Source organism: Callithrix jacchus, chromosome 5 (genome assembly GCF_049354715.1).
Source record: "Callithrix jacchus isolate 240 chromosome 5, calJac240_pri, whole genome shotgun sequence".
Lineage (NCBI taxonomy): Eukaryota > Metazoa > Chordata > Mammalia > Primates > Cebidae > Callithrix > Callithrix jacchus.
The window spans coordinates 160,026,567-160,042,648 of NC_133506.1; the positions used below are offsets into that span (position 1 = coordinate 160,026,567).

A 16,082-nucleotide genomic window follows, 5' to 3' on the forward strand; every position below is an offset into this window, starting at 1 on the left:
TTGTTGGATCTCTGCCGGGTTTTGGTATCAGGATGATGTTGGTCTCATAAAATGATTTGGGAAGAATTCCCTCTTTTTGGATTATTTGGAATAGTTTCAGAAGGAATGGTACCAGCTCCTCTTTGTGTGTCTGGTAGAATTCGGTTGTGAACCCATCTGGACTTGGGCTTTTTTTGTGTGGTAGGCTCTTAATTGCTGCCTCGACTTCAGACCTTGTTATTGGTCTGTTCATAGTTTCGGCTTCCTCCTGGTTTAGGCTTGGGAGGACACAGATGTCCAGGAATTTATCCATTTCTTCCAGGTTTACTAGTTTATGTGCATAGAGCTGTTTATAAGATTCTCTGAGGATGGTTTGAATTTCTGTGGAATCTGTGGTGATTTCCCCTTTATCGTTTTCTATTGCATCTATTTGGTTGTTCTCTTTTCTTTTTTATCAGTCTGGCTAGTGGTTTGTCTATTTTGTTGATCTTTTCAAAAAACCAGCTCTTGGATTTATTGATTTTTTGAAGGTTTTTTTGTGTCTCTATCTCCTTCAGTTCTGCTCTGATCTTAGTTATTTCTTGTCTTCTGCTAGGTTTTGAGTGTTTTTGATCTTGCTCCTCTAGCTCTTTCAATTTTGATGATAGGGTGTCAATTTTGGATCTCTCCACTCTTTTCATGTGGGCACTTACTGCTATATATTTTCCTCTGGAGACTGCTTTAAATGTGTCCCAGAGATTCTGGTATGTTGTGTCTCATTCTTGTTGGTTTCGAAGAACTTCTTTACTTCTGCCTTCATTTCATTGTTTATCCAAACAACATTCAAGAGCCAGTTGTTCAGTTTCCAAGAAGCTGTGTGGTTCTGAGTTAGTTTCTGAATTCTGAGTTCTAAGTTGATTGCACTCTGGTCTGAGAGGCTGTTTGTTATGATTTCAGTTGTTTTGCATTTGCTGAGCAGTGCTTTACTTCCAATTATGTGGTCAATTTTAGAGTAGGTGTGATGTGGTCCTGAGAAGAATGTCTATTCTGTGGATTTGGGGTGGAGAGTTCTGTAAATGTCTACCAGGTTTGCTTGTTCCAAGTCTGAGTTCAAGTCCTGGATATCCTTGCTAATTTTCTGTCTGGTTGATCTGTCTAATATTGTCAGTGGAGTGTTAAAGTCTTCCACTATTATTGTGTGGGACTCTAAGTCTCTTTGTAAGTCATTAAGAACTTGCCTTATATATCTGGATGCTCCTGTATTGGGTCCATATATATTTAGGATTGTTAGCTCTTCTTGTTGTATCGATCCTTTTACCATTATGTAATGTCCTTCTTTGTCTCTTTTGATCTTGTTGCTTTAAAGACTATTTTATCAGAGATGAGAATTGCCACTCCTGCTTTTCTTTGCTCTCCATTTGCTTGGTAAATCTTCCTCCATCCCTTTATTTTGAGCCTTTGTGTATCCTTGCCTGTGAGATGGGTTTCCTGGATACAGCACACTGATGGGTTTTGGCTTTTTATCCAATTTGCCAGTCTGTGTCTTTTGATTGGTGCATTTAGCCCATTTACATTTAGGGTTAATATTGTTATGTGTGAATTTGATACTGCCATTTTGATGCTAGCTGGCTGTTTTGCACATTAGTTGATGCAGATTCTTCATTGTGTTGATGCTCTTTACCATTTCGTATGTTTTTGGAATGGCTGGTACTGGTTGTTCCTTTCTATGTGTAGTGCCTCTTTCAGGAGCTCTTGTAAAGCAGGCCTGGTGGTGACAAAATCTCTGAGTACTTGCTTGCTTGCAAAGGATTTTATTTTTCCTTCACTTATGAAGTTCAGTTTGGCTGGATATGAAATTCTGGGTTGAAAGTTCTTTTCTTTAAGGATGTTGAATATTGGCCCCCACTCTCTTCTGGCTTGTAGGGTTTCTGCCGAGAGATCTGCTGTGAGTCTGATGGGCTTCCCTTTGTGGGTGACCCAACCTTTCTCTCTGGCTGCCCTTAGCATTTTCTTCTTCATTTCAACCCTGGTGAATCTGACGATTATGTGCCTTGGGGTTGCTCTTCTTGAGGAATATCTTTGTGGTGTACTCTGTATTTCCTGGACTTGAATATTGGCCTTCCTTGCTAGGTTGGAAAAATTTTCCTGGATAATATCCTGAAGAGTATTTTCCAGCTTGGATTCATTCTCTTTGTCACATTCAGGTACACCTATCAAACATAGATTAGGTCTCTTCACATAGTCTCACATTTCTTGGAGACTTTGTTCATTCCTTTTTGTGCTTTTTTTTTTCTTATCTTGGCTTCTCATTTTATTTCATTGAGTTGATCTTTGACCTCTGATATCCTTTCTTCTGCTTGGTCAATTCAGCTGTTGAAACTTGTGCATGCTTCGCGAAGTTCTCGTGTTGTGTTTTTCAGCTCCTTCAATTCACTCATATTCCTCTCTAAGTTGTCAATTCTCGTTATCATTTCCTCAAATCTTTTTTCAAATTTTTTTTCAAGGTTCTTAGTTTCTTTGCATTGACTTAGAACATGTTCTTTTAGCTCACAGAAGTTTCTCATTACCCACCTTCTGATGTCTGATTCTATATTTCATCACACTCATTCTCCATCCAGCTTTGTTCCCCTGCTGGTGTGGAGTTTTGGTCCTTTGTAGGATGCGAAGGGTTCTGGTTTTGGGTGTTTTCCTCCTTTTTGCGCTGGTTTCTTCCCATCTTTGTGGATTTATCCACCTGTCATCTGAGTGGTTGCTGATTTTCCTATTGGGTCTCTGAGTGGATGTCCAGATTGTTGAGGATGGAGTATTTCTGTTTCTTAGTTTTCCTTCTAACAGTCTGGCCCCACTGCTGTAGGACTGCTGAGGTCCACTCTAGGCCCTGCTTGCCTGGGGAACTCCTGTAGCGGCTGTGGAACCATGAGGGTTGCTACCAGATTCTTCTTTTGCTATCTTTGTCCCTGAATGATGCCCACCAAATGTCAGTCTGATCAGTCCTTTGTGAGGTGAGTTTTTGGATATACGGGGGTCAGGCAGCTGCTTGAGGAGACTGTCTGTACTTTATAGGAACTCAAGTGCTGAGCTGTGAGCTCCATTGTTCATTCAGGGCTGCTAGGCAGGCATGTTTAAGTCTGCTGCAGCAGAACTCATAAAGCCCCTTTTTTTTTTCCTCAGGTGCTCTGTCCCAGGGAGTTAGGGCTCCATTTATGAGTATCCGTTGCACTGTCCTGCCCAGCAATGGGGTAGTCTAATCACTGCTTGCCTGCAGTGGCTATGCTGAGCTGCCGTGGACTCCGCCCTGTTGCCATGGGCTCCACCCTGCTGCCGTGTGTAATTCCCTGTAGTCCTGTTTATATGAGTGTGCTCGCCTCTGTAGTGGCAGACTCTGTTATTGTAGGTTTCCTCGGCAACGGCGGGTTGCCTCGGCAATGGCCGGCTGCATCAGCAATGGCAGCATAGCTCCACAGGAGTCGAGTGCCTCGGTAATGGCAGAAGCCCCTCTCCCTCCGAGCTACACTGTCCTGGGTTCTGCTGTGCATTCCGTGAAACTCTCAACCCCGAGCGTTTCCAATTGCTGTTTTGTTTGTTTTTGTGGGGGTGGAACCGCCGAGCCTGATCACCTGGCTCCCTGCCTCAGAGCCCTTTTTTTTTTTTAAGTTGAGCAGTTGACTCTCTCCCAGGTGTTCCAGTCACCGGCTACAAGGGCGCTGGGATCTGTGTGATTTCCCGTACAGCGACCTGCTATGCCGGCTCAAACCACATTGCTGCCCGGGAATCTCCTGGGCTGGCTTTCTGTTTAAGTCTCGTTTAATCAGATGAATATGCTAATCTGCCTTCTGAAATCTCCAATCGCCAGTTAAACAGGGCAACCCAACCAGCATATTTTGTACAGAGTGTCGCTGCGCTGCGGCCCCAGCCGAAACAGCCATGCTGGCCCAAACAGCCGCACCGGCCCAAACAGCCACACCAGCCCAAACTGCTGCATGGCCAGTGGGGCTCTTACACCTGGGAATCTCCTAGTCTGTGGACAATAAAGATCCATATGGAAATGCGGCATCCACTCACCCTCTGCGGATTTACTGGGAGCTGCAATCCTGAGTTGGTCTTCTCTCTTTTTTTTTAATGAGGACATATGTGTACTTATGTGTGTATGTGTGTGTATGTATGCATATCTCTATATATACACACTCATATGTGTATATATGTATAACCTTTAAAATGAAAAACAAATAGTAGTTATTACTTAAAATACAGTTAATACCAGTAAGTGAATCCCACTATTTTCAGGAAATATACTTTCTGAAACATACACATGTACACACATGTATCTCTGTGCAACAACAAAAATGACACAAAATTTTAAAACTGACTAGTATGGTACCCTCAGAGCAATGTTTACTATTTTAATATTGAGAAAAATAAAATTAAGGTCTCAAAGTCATCCATTTATTAAACTGGTTTTCTCTGTTGGGAGGAAATAATAAGTAAAAAAGTTGAAAACTGTGGTCTGGACTTAAGTATAGACAAGTCATAAAGAAAGGACAAGCCCAGAAACAGATCTACGCATATACGTTCGCTTGATTTGCAATAAACATACCTCTGCAATTCATTGGGGGAAATTATGCTCTTTACAGTAAATGGCACAGGAGGGATTGATGGCTCTACGAGAAACATGAACCTTCATACTTTATATCTTTACAACAATTAATTGGAGATCAGTCATAGATCAATATATTGATGGAGGTGTTGGTTACATGCATACATACTTATGAATAACATCAAGATATACACTCGATCAGTGCAACTTAACCATACGTGTTATACCTCAATAAAAATGTGATTATATATGCATGCATATACATATGTGTACTTACACCAGGGCATACATACATACAGATAATTTTACACATCTTTCTACTTCAACTTTTATTTTAGGTTCGGGGTACATGCACAGGATATGCAAGTTTATTACATAGGTAAACGTGGCCATGGTGGTTTAGTGCACAGACCCTCCCAGCCCTAGGCATTAAGCCTGGCATTCCATTAGCTATTCTTCCTGATGCTTTCCTTCCCCCACACCCTTCCTCCCAACAGGTCCCAGTGTGTGTTGTTCCCCACCATATACCCACGTGTTCTCATCGTCAGCGCCCATGTATAAGTGAGAACGTGCAATGTTTGGTTTTCTATTCCTGTGTCAGTTTGCCGAGGAAAATGGCTTCCAGCTCCATCCATGTCCCTGCAAAGGTTGTAATCTTGTTCCTTTTTATGGCGTCATAGTATTTCACAGTGTTTATGTATTTCACACATTTTCTTTTTGTTGTCCTTGTTGTTTTTTAAGTGTTAAATACTCTTTATTTGATATTTCGCATAAACCACACTAAAATGCCTTTCAATAAGTAAAGGGAACCATTTTAAATAACGGGAATTCTAATTACATTGGCACAGTTAAGGCCAAAAATATAAAGTAGACATTGCTACCTTATCTTCAACCCTTGCCTTTAAGAGGCAAATAAACACAAAATACTGGTGAATCTTACTTGGTTCTGAGCAGTAAAGGAATTTCCCCAGTATTTAAATATATTCACATAACGAGTTATATAAATCTAAATATAAAACCGGTCTTCAATAAGTTTTAAGATGGCACTCAACATCTTTGAAAAGTTGAACATTATTAACAAAGTCTAATCATATCTTTAGAAGGGGCATACAGTGAAGGCATTTACTGAATTGGAATGACTTTTAAAATTCAAAACCCAAACGTACTCATTTAACCACAAGCCAGTCTTAGTTTTAAATCAGGACTGCCCAACAGTCAGTCATTGATGATCTGAATTCTGGTGTATGAGACCTATTAAATTACGGTACACAGAAAAAAGTCATGAGAAATTTCTCATGCTTTGTAATAAATAAGGCAGCGGCCAATGACTACTCACTAGCAGATTTTTTGAGATAAGCTATGAAGTCTGTCCTTTCTGCCTTCTTCTTAATGCTGTCGAAGATCATTTTTGTTCCAGGGATGTACTTCTCGGGATTCTCCGAATACTCCATCAGTGTATCCTCTCCCCAGGTGATGCTTTTGTTCTTATTGGCATCTGTGTAAGAAAATCCAATGGCCTGACCTGCCTTGCGCCTGAATAGACCATGGAGATTAGGCCCAGTCTTGCGCTTGCCTCCCTTTTCCACGGTGTGGCACTGGGCACACTTCTGAAGAAAAATTTTCCCGCCTTTCTCAACATCACCCATATTTAATTCTCTCTTTCGTCAATGGTGCTACAAAGGTTCCCGCTTGGAAGCCAGATGTCCCACTCCCTCTGTGTACTATATTTTCTTTATCCCTTCTATCATTGATGGCCATTTAGGTTGATTCCATGTCTTTGCTATTGTGAATACCGCTGCAATGAACGTGTGTGCATGCATGTATCTTTATAAGACGACAATGGTTTCTATTCCTTTGGGTATATGCCATGCGATGGGATTGCTGGGTCAAATGGTATTTCTACCTCTAGGTCTTTGAGGATTTGACACACTGTCTTCCAAAAGGGTGGAACTAATTTACACACCCACCAACAGTGTAAAAGCACTCCTTTTTCTCCGCAACCTTGCCAGCATATGTTGTTTTTTGGCTTTTTAATAATGGCCTTTCTGACTGGCATAAGATGGTATCTCATTGTGGTTTTGTTTGCATTTCTTTAATGACCAGTGAGGTTGAGCTTTTTTTTTTCATATTTTTGTTGACTGCACGTATGTCTCTTTTGTGAAGTGTCTGTTCATATCCTTTGTCCACTATTTAATGGTGGTTTTTTTCTCACAAATTGAAGTTCCTCGTAGACTCTGAATATCAGAGATCTCATTTGTCAATTTTTGCTTCTGTTGCAATTGCTTTTGGCATTTTCATTATGAAATCTTTGCTCATGCCTATGTCCTGGATGGCATGGCCTAGATTTTATTCTAGCGTTTTTACAGTTTGGGGTTTTACATTTAAGTCTTGAGTTAATTTTTGTATATGGTATAAGGAAGAAGTCCAGTTTCAGTTTTCTGCATATGGCTAACCAGCACTCCAGCACCATTTCTCCAATAGGGTGTCCTTTCCTCACTGCAAGTTTTTGTCAAGTTTGTTGAAGATCAGATAGTTGTAGGTGTGTGGTCTTATTTCTGAGTTCTCTATTCTGTTCCATTGGTCCATATGTCTGTTCTTGTACCAGTACCATGCTGTTTTGGATACTGTAGCCTTGCAGTACAGTTTGAAGTCAGGTAGCAGGATGGCTTCAGTTTGTTCTTTTTGCTTGGGATTGTCTTAGCTATTCAGGCTCTTTTTGTTGTTGTTCCATATAAATTTTAAAATAGTTTTCTTCCCCTAATTCTGTGAAGAATTTCAATGGTTGTTTAATGGGAATGGCCTTGAATCTATAAATTGCTTTGGGCAGTATGGCCATTTTCACAATATTTATTCTTTCTAACCATGAGCATGAAATGTTTTTCCGTTTTTTGTATGTATTCTCTGATTTCTTTGAGCAGTCGTTGGTATTTTCTGTTTGTTTTTCCTTTAACAGGCCACTCTCCATTCCAGTTTGCTGGGGGTCCATTCCAGTTTGCTGGGGGTCCATTCCAGTTTGCTGGGGGTCTATTCCAGTTTGCTGGGGGTCCATTCCAGTTTGCTGGGGGTCCATTCCAGTTTGCTGGGGGTCCATTCCAGTTTGCTGGGGGTCCATTCCAGTTTGCTGGGGGTCTATAGTTTGCTGGGGGTCCATTCCAGTTTGCTGGGGGTCCATTCCAGTTTGCTGGGGGTCTATTCCAGTTTGCTGGGGGTCTATTCCAGTTTGCTGGGGGTCTATTCCAGTTTGCTGGGGGTCTATAGTTTGCTGGGGGTCCATTCCAGTTTGCTGGGGGTCCATTCCAGTTTGCTGGGGGTCTATTCCAGTTTGCTGGGGGGTCCATTCCAGTTTGCTGGGGGTCCATTCCAGTTTGCTGGGGGTCTATTCCAGTTTGCTGGGGGTCTATAGTTTGCTGGGGGTCCATTCCAGTTTGCTGGGGGTCCATTCCAGTTTGCTGGGGGGTCCATTCCAGTTTGCTGGGGGTCCATTCCAGTTTGCTGGGGGTCCATTCCAGTTTGCTGGGGGTCCATTCCAGTTTGCTGGGGGTCCATTCCAGTTTGCTGGGGGTCCATTCCAGTTTGCTGGGGGTCCATTCCAGTTTGCTGGGGGTCCATTCCAGTTTGCTGGGGGTCCATTCCAGTTTGCTGGGGGTCCATTCCAGTTTGCTGGGGGTCCATTCCAGTTTGCTGGGGGGTCTATTCCAGTTTGCTGGGGGTCCATTCCAGTTTGCTGGGGGTCCATTCCAGTTTGCTGGGGGTCCATTCCAGTTTGCTGGGGGTCCATTCCAGTTTGCTGGGGGTCCATTCCAGTTTGCTGGGGGTCTATTCCAGTTTGCTGGGGGTCTATTCCAGTTTGCTGGGGGTCCATTCCAGTTTGCTGGGGGTCCATTCCAGTTTGCTGGGGGTCTATTCCAGTTTGCTGGGGGGTCCATTCCAGTTTGCTGGGGGGTCCATTCCAGTTTGCTGGGGGTCCATTCCAGTTTGCTGGGGGTCCATTCCAGTTTGCTGGGGGTCCATTCCAGTTTGCTGGGGGTCTATTCCAGTTTGCTGGGGGTCCATTCCAGTTTGCTGGGGGTCTATTCCAGTTTGCTGGGGGTCCATGCCAGTTTGCTGGGGGTCCATTCCAGTTTGCTGGGGGTCCATTCCAGTTTGCTGGGGGTCTATTCCAGTTTGCTGGGGGTCCATTCCAGTTTGCTGGGGGTCCATTCCAGTTTGCTGGGGGTCCATTCCAGTTTGCTGGGGGTCCATTCCAGTTTGCTGGGGGTCCATTCCAGTTTGCTGGGGGTCTATTCCAGTTTGCTGGGGGGTCCATTCCAGTTTGCTGGGGGTCTATTCCAGTTTGCTGGGGGTCCATTCCAGTTTGCTGGGGATCCACCTAAGTTTCTCCAATACCTGGAGCTATTACCAGTGAAAGCTGCAAACAGCAAAGACGGCAGCCAGCTCCTTCCTTTGGAAGCTCTATCCCAGGGGTATACTGACCAGTAGCCAACTTGCATGTACCTGCAGAAGGTGGCTGGAGACCCCTGTTGGGCGTTCTCATTCAGACAGGAGGTATGGGATCAGGGACCCATCCAAACAAGCAGTCTGGCTGCTTTTGGGTAGAGCAGGTGTGCTACATTCTGGGGACACTTCCTTCTCTAGAGCACCTGTATTCTCCAAAGCTAGCAGGCTGGAGTGGCTGAGTTGGCCAAACAGCAGAGATGGCAGCTGCTCCTCCCACCAGGAGCTCCATTTCAGGGAGAGATGAAATCTCTGTCCATAGAACCGTTGCTGGAGTAGTTAAAGCCCCCGTAGGGAGTCCTGCCCAGTGAGGAGTAATGAACTGGGGTCCTGCTTAAAGAAGCAGTCTGGTCACAATTAGCTGTGCTATGGGGAACTCTTTTTTGTCCAGATGGTCTGTATTCTCCATAGCTGGCAGGCTGGAGTGGCTGAGTCTATGAACCACAGTGATGCTGGCTGTGCCTCCCCAACTCCCGGGGAACTCAGACTCATCTGAGGCAGACTCCAACCCGCTGCTGTTGGCTGGCTAGGATTCCAAGCCAGTGGGTTTTAACTTGTGAGGTGCCATGGAAATGGGGCCTGCAGAATGACACTGCCTGCTCCCTGGATTCAGCCACCTTCCCAGAGTTATGTATGGACAAATTTCCTACTGTGCTGAAGATCCCAGGGGCTGGAGTATGTAAAACTCCTGGGTTTCTGTGTGTGCCTGGGCAGCTGATGTGCCGAGACTCCACACAGCTCTGTGTATCAGACCCAAGGCCCTGGTGGCATGGGCCCACAAGGGGATCTCCTGATCCACAGGTTGCAAAGATCCATGGAAGAAGCAGTTTCCTGGGCAGGACTGCACAATCCCTCACGGCTTCCTTTGGCTGGGAGTGGGGATTCCTTTGGCTCCATGCTGCTCCCTGCTGGCCCGTTGCACCCTCTCTCCGCTTTCCTTTGTTCTCCATAGGTTGAGCTGTTCATTCAGTCAGTCCCAATGTGAGACTCTGGATATCTCAGTTGAAGGTGCTGAATTTACTTGCCCCTTTTCCTTCCTCTTCCTGAATACCATGGACTGCAGCTGCTTCTAATTGGCCATGTTGGATCACTCTAAACATTTCTTTTTTAGCCCTAGTTCTTAATTCCTATAGCCCTTGGTTTATCACCAGTTTCTTGATAAAATAATCGGTCCACATTCTCCAGTCATGGGATGATGACTCAGGTCAGGGATTCAGGCCATTTTCTGGGAAGCAGCTGAACTTGCGGCCTGTCCTGTTCAGACCTGAGCTAACACGCTGCAGAGAGGTATTCCTTCCACCTCTCAGCAACTGATGTCAGTCTTCAATAATTATATTTTTATTGAGGTATAATAAGTATTACAAATTACATAAAATTAAACAATGATCCTTTCACCTAGCATTTCACAGTAAACAGCATTATACGTTGGAAATTAATGTGGTCACCCACAGAGCCTAAAGCAGTATGCCCTGAATATAACTTAGCATTTCACAGTAAACAGCATTATACATTTGAAATTAATTTAGTCATCCACAGAGCCTAAAGCATTATGCCCTGAATATAATTTAGAATCTCAACCTAAGAATACACATTTTGGTCATAACATCCTGATCCTTCTTCCCTATGGTAGACTATCAAAAACGGCTATAATTTTTAAAAATTCCTTCCATCAAGTATTGGAGTTTATTTTCTACTTCTTGAATCCAGACTGGTAGTGTAATTTGCATCGTCCAGTAAAATGGGGTAGAAGGAATATACTAATTTTGAGCCTGGGCCTTAAGAGGATTTGCATTGTTTTGCTTGCTGCTTCTGGGACTCTTGCCTCTGCCATCATGTGAACAGGACTGAAGTAGCCTACTGGAGAATCAGAGAGCACATGGGGCCATTCAGCCAAGTCACGTTATTTTCTTTCCTTTCATTAAAAAAAATCTTTTTCCTTCATTCTTTAAAAATATTTTTAATTGATACATGATACTTGTTCATATTTATAAGGTAGATAGTGATATCTCAATACCTGTATACAATATATAATGATAAAATCAGGATAATCAGCATATCTATCACCTCAAATATTTACCATTATTTGTGTTGGGAATACTCAATCTCCTCTTGATTTAAAAATATATAATAAATTATTGTTAACTGTAGTTACCCTACAGCACTATAGAACTCCAGAACTTATCCCTATCTGTAAGCTTAAATCTGATATTTCTTTGTTGATTTACTGTCTAGATGATCTTTCCAGTGCTAAGCGTGGGCTATTAAAGGTCCCAACTATGACTGCATTGGAGTCTATCTTTCCCTTTAGATCTAATATTTCCCTTGTTTATCTGAGTGTTCTAGTGTTGGGTACATATATATTTACAATTATTATATCTTATTATGATCTTATAATGATCCCTTTATCATTATAAAATGACCTTTTTTCTCTCTTCATACAGTTTGACTTAAAGTCTGTTTTATCTTATATAACTACCCCTGCTGACTTTTGGTTTCTGTTTGCCTGGAATATTTTTTTCTATCCCTTCAGTTTCAGTCTGTGTACCTTTACAGGTGAAGTTAGTTTCTTGTTGGCCGTATATATTTGGGTCTTTTTTTTTTTTTTAATATTGGCAACCAACTCTATATCTTTTAATTGGAAATTTGATCTGTTTACATTACATTCAAAGTTATTATAAATAGATAAGCCTTTATCTTATCATTTTGTTCATTTTTTTCTGGGTGTTTTGTATATCCTTTGTTCTTTTCTTCCCATATATTTTTTTAAATCTTTGTGATTTTTTATAGTGATAAAGTTTGATTTCTCTTTCTTTTTCATGTGTGTATCTGCTCTACCAGTGAGTTTTATACTTTTGTGTTTTCACAATGGTAATCATCCTCTTGTTTCCAGATGGAGCACCACCTTAAGCAGACCTTGTAAGGCCAGTCTAGTGGTGATGAATTTCCTCAGTTTTTGCTTGTCTGGGAAACATTTTATTTCTCTCTCATTTCTAAGGGATAGCTCTGCTGGGTATAGTATTCTTGGTTGACAGTTGTTTTTTTTTTCTTTTTCCTTTCAATACTTTGAATATATCATCCCATTTCATTGTCTACTGACCTGTAAAGTTTCCACTGGGAAACCCACTGTTAATCAAATGGATGTTCCCTTATATGTGACTTCTTTACTGTCATTTTTAATATTTTCTTTTTCTTTTTTTTTTTTTTTTGAGACAGTATCACTCTGTCACCCAGGCTGTAGTGCAGTGGTGTGATCTTAACTCACTGTAACCTCCATCTCCTGGGTTTAAGCAATTTTCGTGATTCAGCCTCCCAAGTAGCTGGAACTACAGGTGCATGCCACCACACTCAGTTAATTTTTATTATTAGTAGAAATGGGGTCTCTTCATATTGGCCATGGTGGTCTTGAACTCCTGGCCTCAAGTTACCCAGCCACCTCAGTCTTTCAAAGTGCTGGGATTATAGGTATGAGCCACTGCACTCGAACAATATTCCCTCTTTTTGACTTTTGACATTTTGACTATTATGCACCCCAGAGAAGATCTTTTTGGGTTGAATCTACTTGAGAACCTTCAAGCTTCGTAGATTTTGGCCATATCTCTCCCATGTCTGTTTTTAAAGCTCTTAATTTTTTTTTTTTTTTTTTTTTTTTGAGACAGGGACTTGCTCTGTGTCACCCAGGCTGGAGTTCAGTGATACAATCTTGGCTCACTGCAACCTCCACCTCCTGGGTTCAAGCAATTTTCATGCCTCAGCCTCCCAAGCAGCTGGGATTACACGCATGTGCCACCAAACCCAACTAATTTTTGTATTTTTTAGAGACAGGATGTTACCATGTTAATCAGGCTTGTCCTGAATGCCTGGCCTCAAGTGATCCACCATCTTGGCCTCCCAAAGTTCTGGGATAACAGGTGTGAGCCACTGCACCTGGACTCTTGATTGTATTTTTTATTTTATTCCTTAAATTCTTCAGCTCCAAGATCTCTGTCTGGTTTTTAATGACATATATATCTTTGTTGAATTTCTCAGAAGATCATAAATTATTTTTCTAATTTCATCAATATGTCTATCTGTATTCTCTTGTGTGTCATAGAGTTTTCTTAAGATCATTATTTTGAATTCCTTCTTAGTCATTTGATATACTCTTAAAATACAGGATCTGTTAATGGGAAATCATTGTGTTTCTTTGGAGGTATAATGTTCCTGCATTTTATGCTTCTTGTGGCCCTAAGTTGATTTTTGCACATCTAGGGAAACAGTTGCCTCTTCCAACATTAGGGAGCTTTCATAGAGAAATACGTTTTCCAATAGTTGTCTCCTATAGCGTTCATGAATAGGGTACTTTGACTTTGGTTTTTTTTTTTTTTTTTTTTTTTTGAGGTGGAGTCTCACTCTGTTGCCAAGCTAGAGCACAGTGGTGCAATCTCAGCTCACTGCAACCTCCACCTCCTGGGTTCAAGCAATTCTCCTGCCTCAGCCCCCCAAGTAGCTGAGACTACAGGTGTGTGTCACCATGCCCAGCTAATTTTTTTAGTTTTAGTAGAGACAGAGTTTCACCATGTTGGCCAAGATAGTCTTGATCTTTTGACTTTGTGATCCGCGCACCTCGATCTCCCAAAATGCTGGGATTACAGGCGTGAGCCACTGCGCCTGGCCATACAGTCTTCATGTGACTTCTTTGGCTGTAATCAGTATTCAGTGGTGTCTCAGTGGGTGCCTCAGTGGCCTGATAGTGAGTTTGTGCAGACAGTGGTATGGCTTTTCTTGGGGTGGGAGCCATCATTCAGATTAGTTCTTAGGCACTAAGCATAGGCATGCTAGGTACAGTGGCTTTGCTAGTTGTGGGGTGTTGCCACCAGCAGGGTGGACACCAGGTAGGCCAGTCCTCAGGGCCTTAGAAGTGCATGCAGCATATGGCAGCTCTGCTGGTGAAGGGGGTGGGACTGTTGGTAGCAGTGGGTGCCAGATGGGACGGGCCTTGGGCCTTGGGGGTGTGCGTGTAGCATGCAATAGCTCTGTCCGTTGAGAGTGGCCAAGGCATTTTAGACTAGCCAGTCCTCAGATGACCCAGTAGCTGCCCACAGATACATGAATGAGCTTAGTTGAGATAGGAAATCCTTTCTGTGAGCACCCAAATTGGACAGTTAAGCCCATCCCAAATTCACAAACCATAGTATCATGAGCCAAATAAATAGTTGCTGTTATAAGTCAGTAAGTTTTGGGGTGGTTTGTAACCACTGGTACAATTGTAACTGGAATCAATCCATTATGAATTTTTTTACTTGAAAAAGAATACTGCCATTTCTGGGTCAATATTAAACTTATGACTACACAGTCTACATTCACTGAGAAATGAGTATTTGTCAGAGAAATATCCTTACCTCAATTGGGTTCCTATAGTAAGACCGCCTTCCAGAAGATGGAAATGACATAGCGATAATACGTTCTGAAAGTCAAAATCATCACTATTACAAACATTATTATAGATTTCAAATAACATACAAAAAATTAATTTATATGTAATCAGACTCCATTTTCACAGAAAAAAAACTTTTAAGATTGAGGTTGACAGAAAAGAGCTAATACTCAGGATAATAAAATAACATATTAAATTATACAACATAATGACCATGAAACTGGCAAGGTGTTCTTCAGACTCTACAGGTTCTAACCATATCCCGTGTACTTATGCTGGCCTCATTCTGAAGATCCTCTTGTTCTTAGAATTTATTTCTTATCTTAAATACCGAGAAGATCCAAGAGTTCTGGGCACCAGTGATGGTGGGAACTCTCAAAGTGCTCTGCAGCCCTCTGTCTCAGAAAACCTGAGATCTACAAAGCAGTAACCACATTCTCTGGGGTTCTAGGAAGAGAAGAGGTCTCTCTGGGATCCTTGGGACTTAGAATAACTACTAGAGCTTAATAAATTTAAACTCGAATCGAGACAGCCGAAAATCCATTCAAGTTCCTGTGGTGCAACCAAGTAGTTGTGAATTGAAATGACATGGAAATCTTCCATTGCCAGGGCTAAACCACAGACATGTCACACTACCACAGTGGCATGTATCCTCATGAATAAAGAATACTTTGAGTAGTGAATGTGGCTTAGACAAGGCAAAAACAAAATAAAAATATGATTACAAGAAAAAGTGAAGTAATACAAGTAAATCAACAGTTAATTGTTACAAACCAGTGACATAAGTGAGGTCTAGGTCAAATCCATTCCTTACATATCGCCTTTTGTTTTCTGAAACCTGAGAGTTTAAAACCATCATTAGTTTGTGAAACATTTATCAACATAAAAATAAAGAACATTATACAGTATAGATATTGACCCTTGCCAAGAGGTCCCAAAACACAAAATATTTTACTAAATCATAAGCATGTTTTGCCCACTTACCAGCCTTCTGATCAGCTTTTCAAGTTGTCTTTTTTGATGAACCAGATGAACAATTCTTGTCAGAATAATAAGTCGTAGATGTCGAACTACAGGTGTCCATCTAACGATAAATTTAAAACATCAATTTTTTGCTTCAGAAACAGAATTTTATCAATATAAACTATGTCTAGAGCAGCAGTTGTTAACCAGGGACAATTTCCCTCCTCTCCTCATTTACCCACCTGGGGGATATTTGGCAATGTCTTCAGGCATTTTTGGTTTTCACAACTGGGGTGTGGGTGTGTTACATCTAGTGGATAGAGGCCAGTAATTCTGCTAGACACCCTGTAATTAATATAACTGCTCACCACCCTCTTACGACAATGATCTCGCCCAAAATGTCAGTAATGCTGAGGCCGAGAAATTTGGGTCTGAGTCAATAGACTTAGAATTTGTAAATTTAATTTTGGGTTTAAAACTAGTATTTTCAATTTCCACATAAAAACAAATCGAGAATTCTTGTTCATCTCTGTTACTCCCATGAGTAACAGGGGTTCACTACAGCTGCTCATGCACATCAGGCAGGCAACAGATTGAGGTACCTCCCAAGTGTGCGAGCTGGCGTCTCTCCTACCATAAGAAACACCAAAGCAGAGAACT

At 41.9% G+C, this 16,082-nt stretch overlaps 1 protein-coding gene and 1 pseudogene across 17 annotated transcripts in view; both read right to left on the bottom strand.

The window, feature by feature from the left end:
* Window positions 1–16,082, bottom strand: part of LOC100398471 (phosphatidylinositol 3,4,5-trisphosphate 3-phosphatase TPTE2) — a 112,511-nt gene that overhangs the window by 46,372 nt on the left and 50,057 nt on the right. For all 17 annotated transcript variants that reach the window (XR_013536224.1, XM_054256808.2, XM_054256806.2 and 14 more), the window contains 3 exons: window positions 15,444–15,543; window positions 15,234–15,297; window positions 14,425–14,489 (listed from right to left, as the gene is read on the bottom strand). Coding sequence is in view for 16 of the 17 variants with exons in the window: in XM_054256808.2 (XP_054112783.2) it covers window positions 14,425–14,489; window positions 15,234–15,297; window positions 15,444–15,543 (229 nt within the window). In the remaining variant the exon portion in view is untranslated. The remainder of the gene's footprint in view (window positions 1–14,424; window positions 14,490–15,233; window positions 15,298–15,443; window positions 15,544–16,082) is intronic.
* On the bottom strand, window positions 5,876–7,513 carry LOC108591937 (cytochrome c pseudogene; annotated as a pseudogene).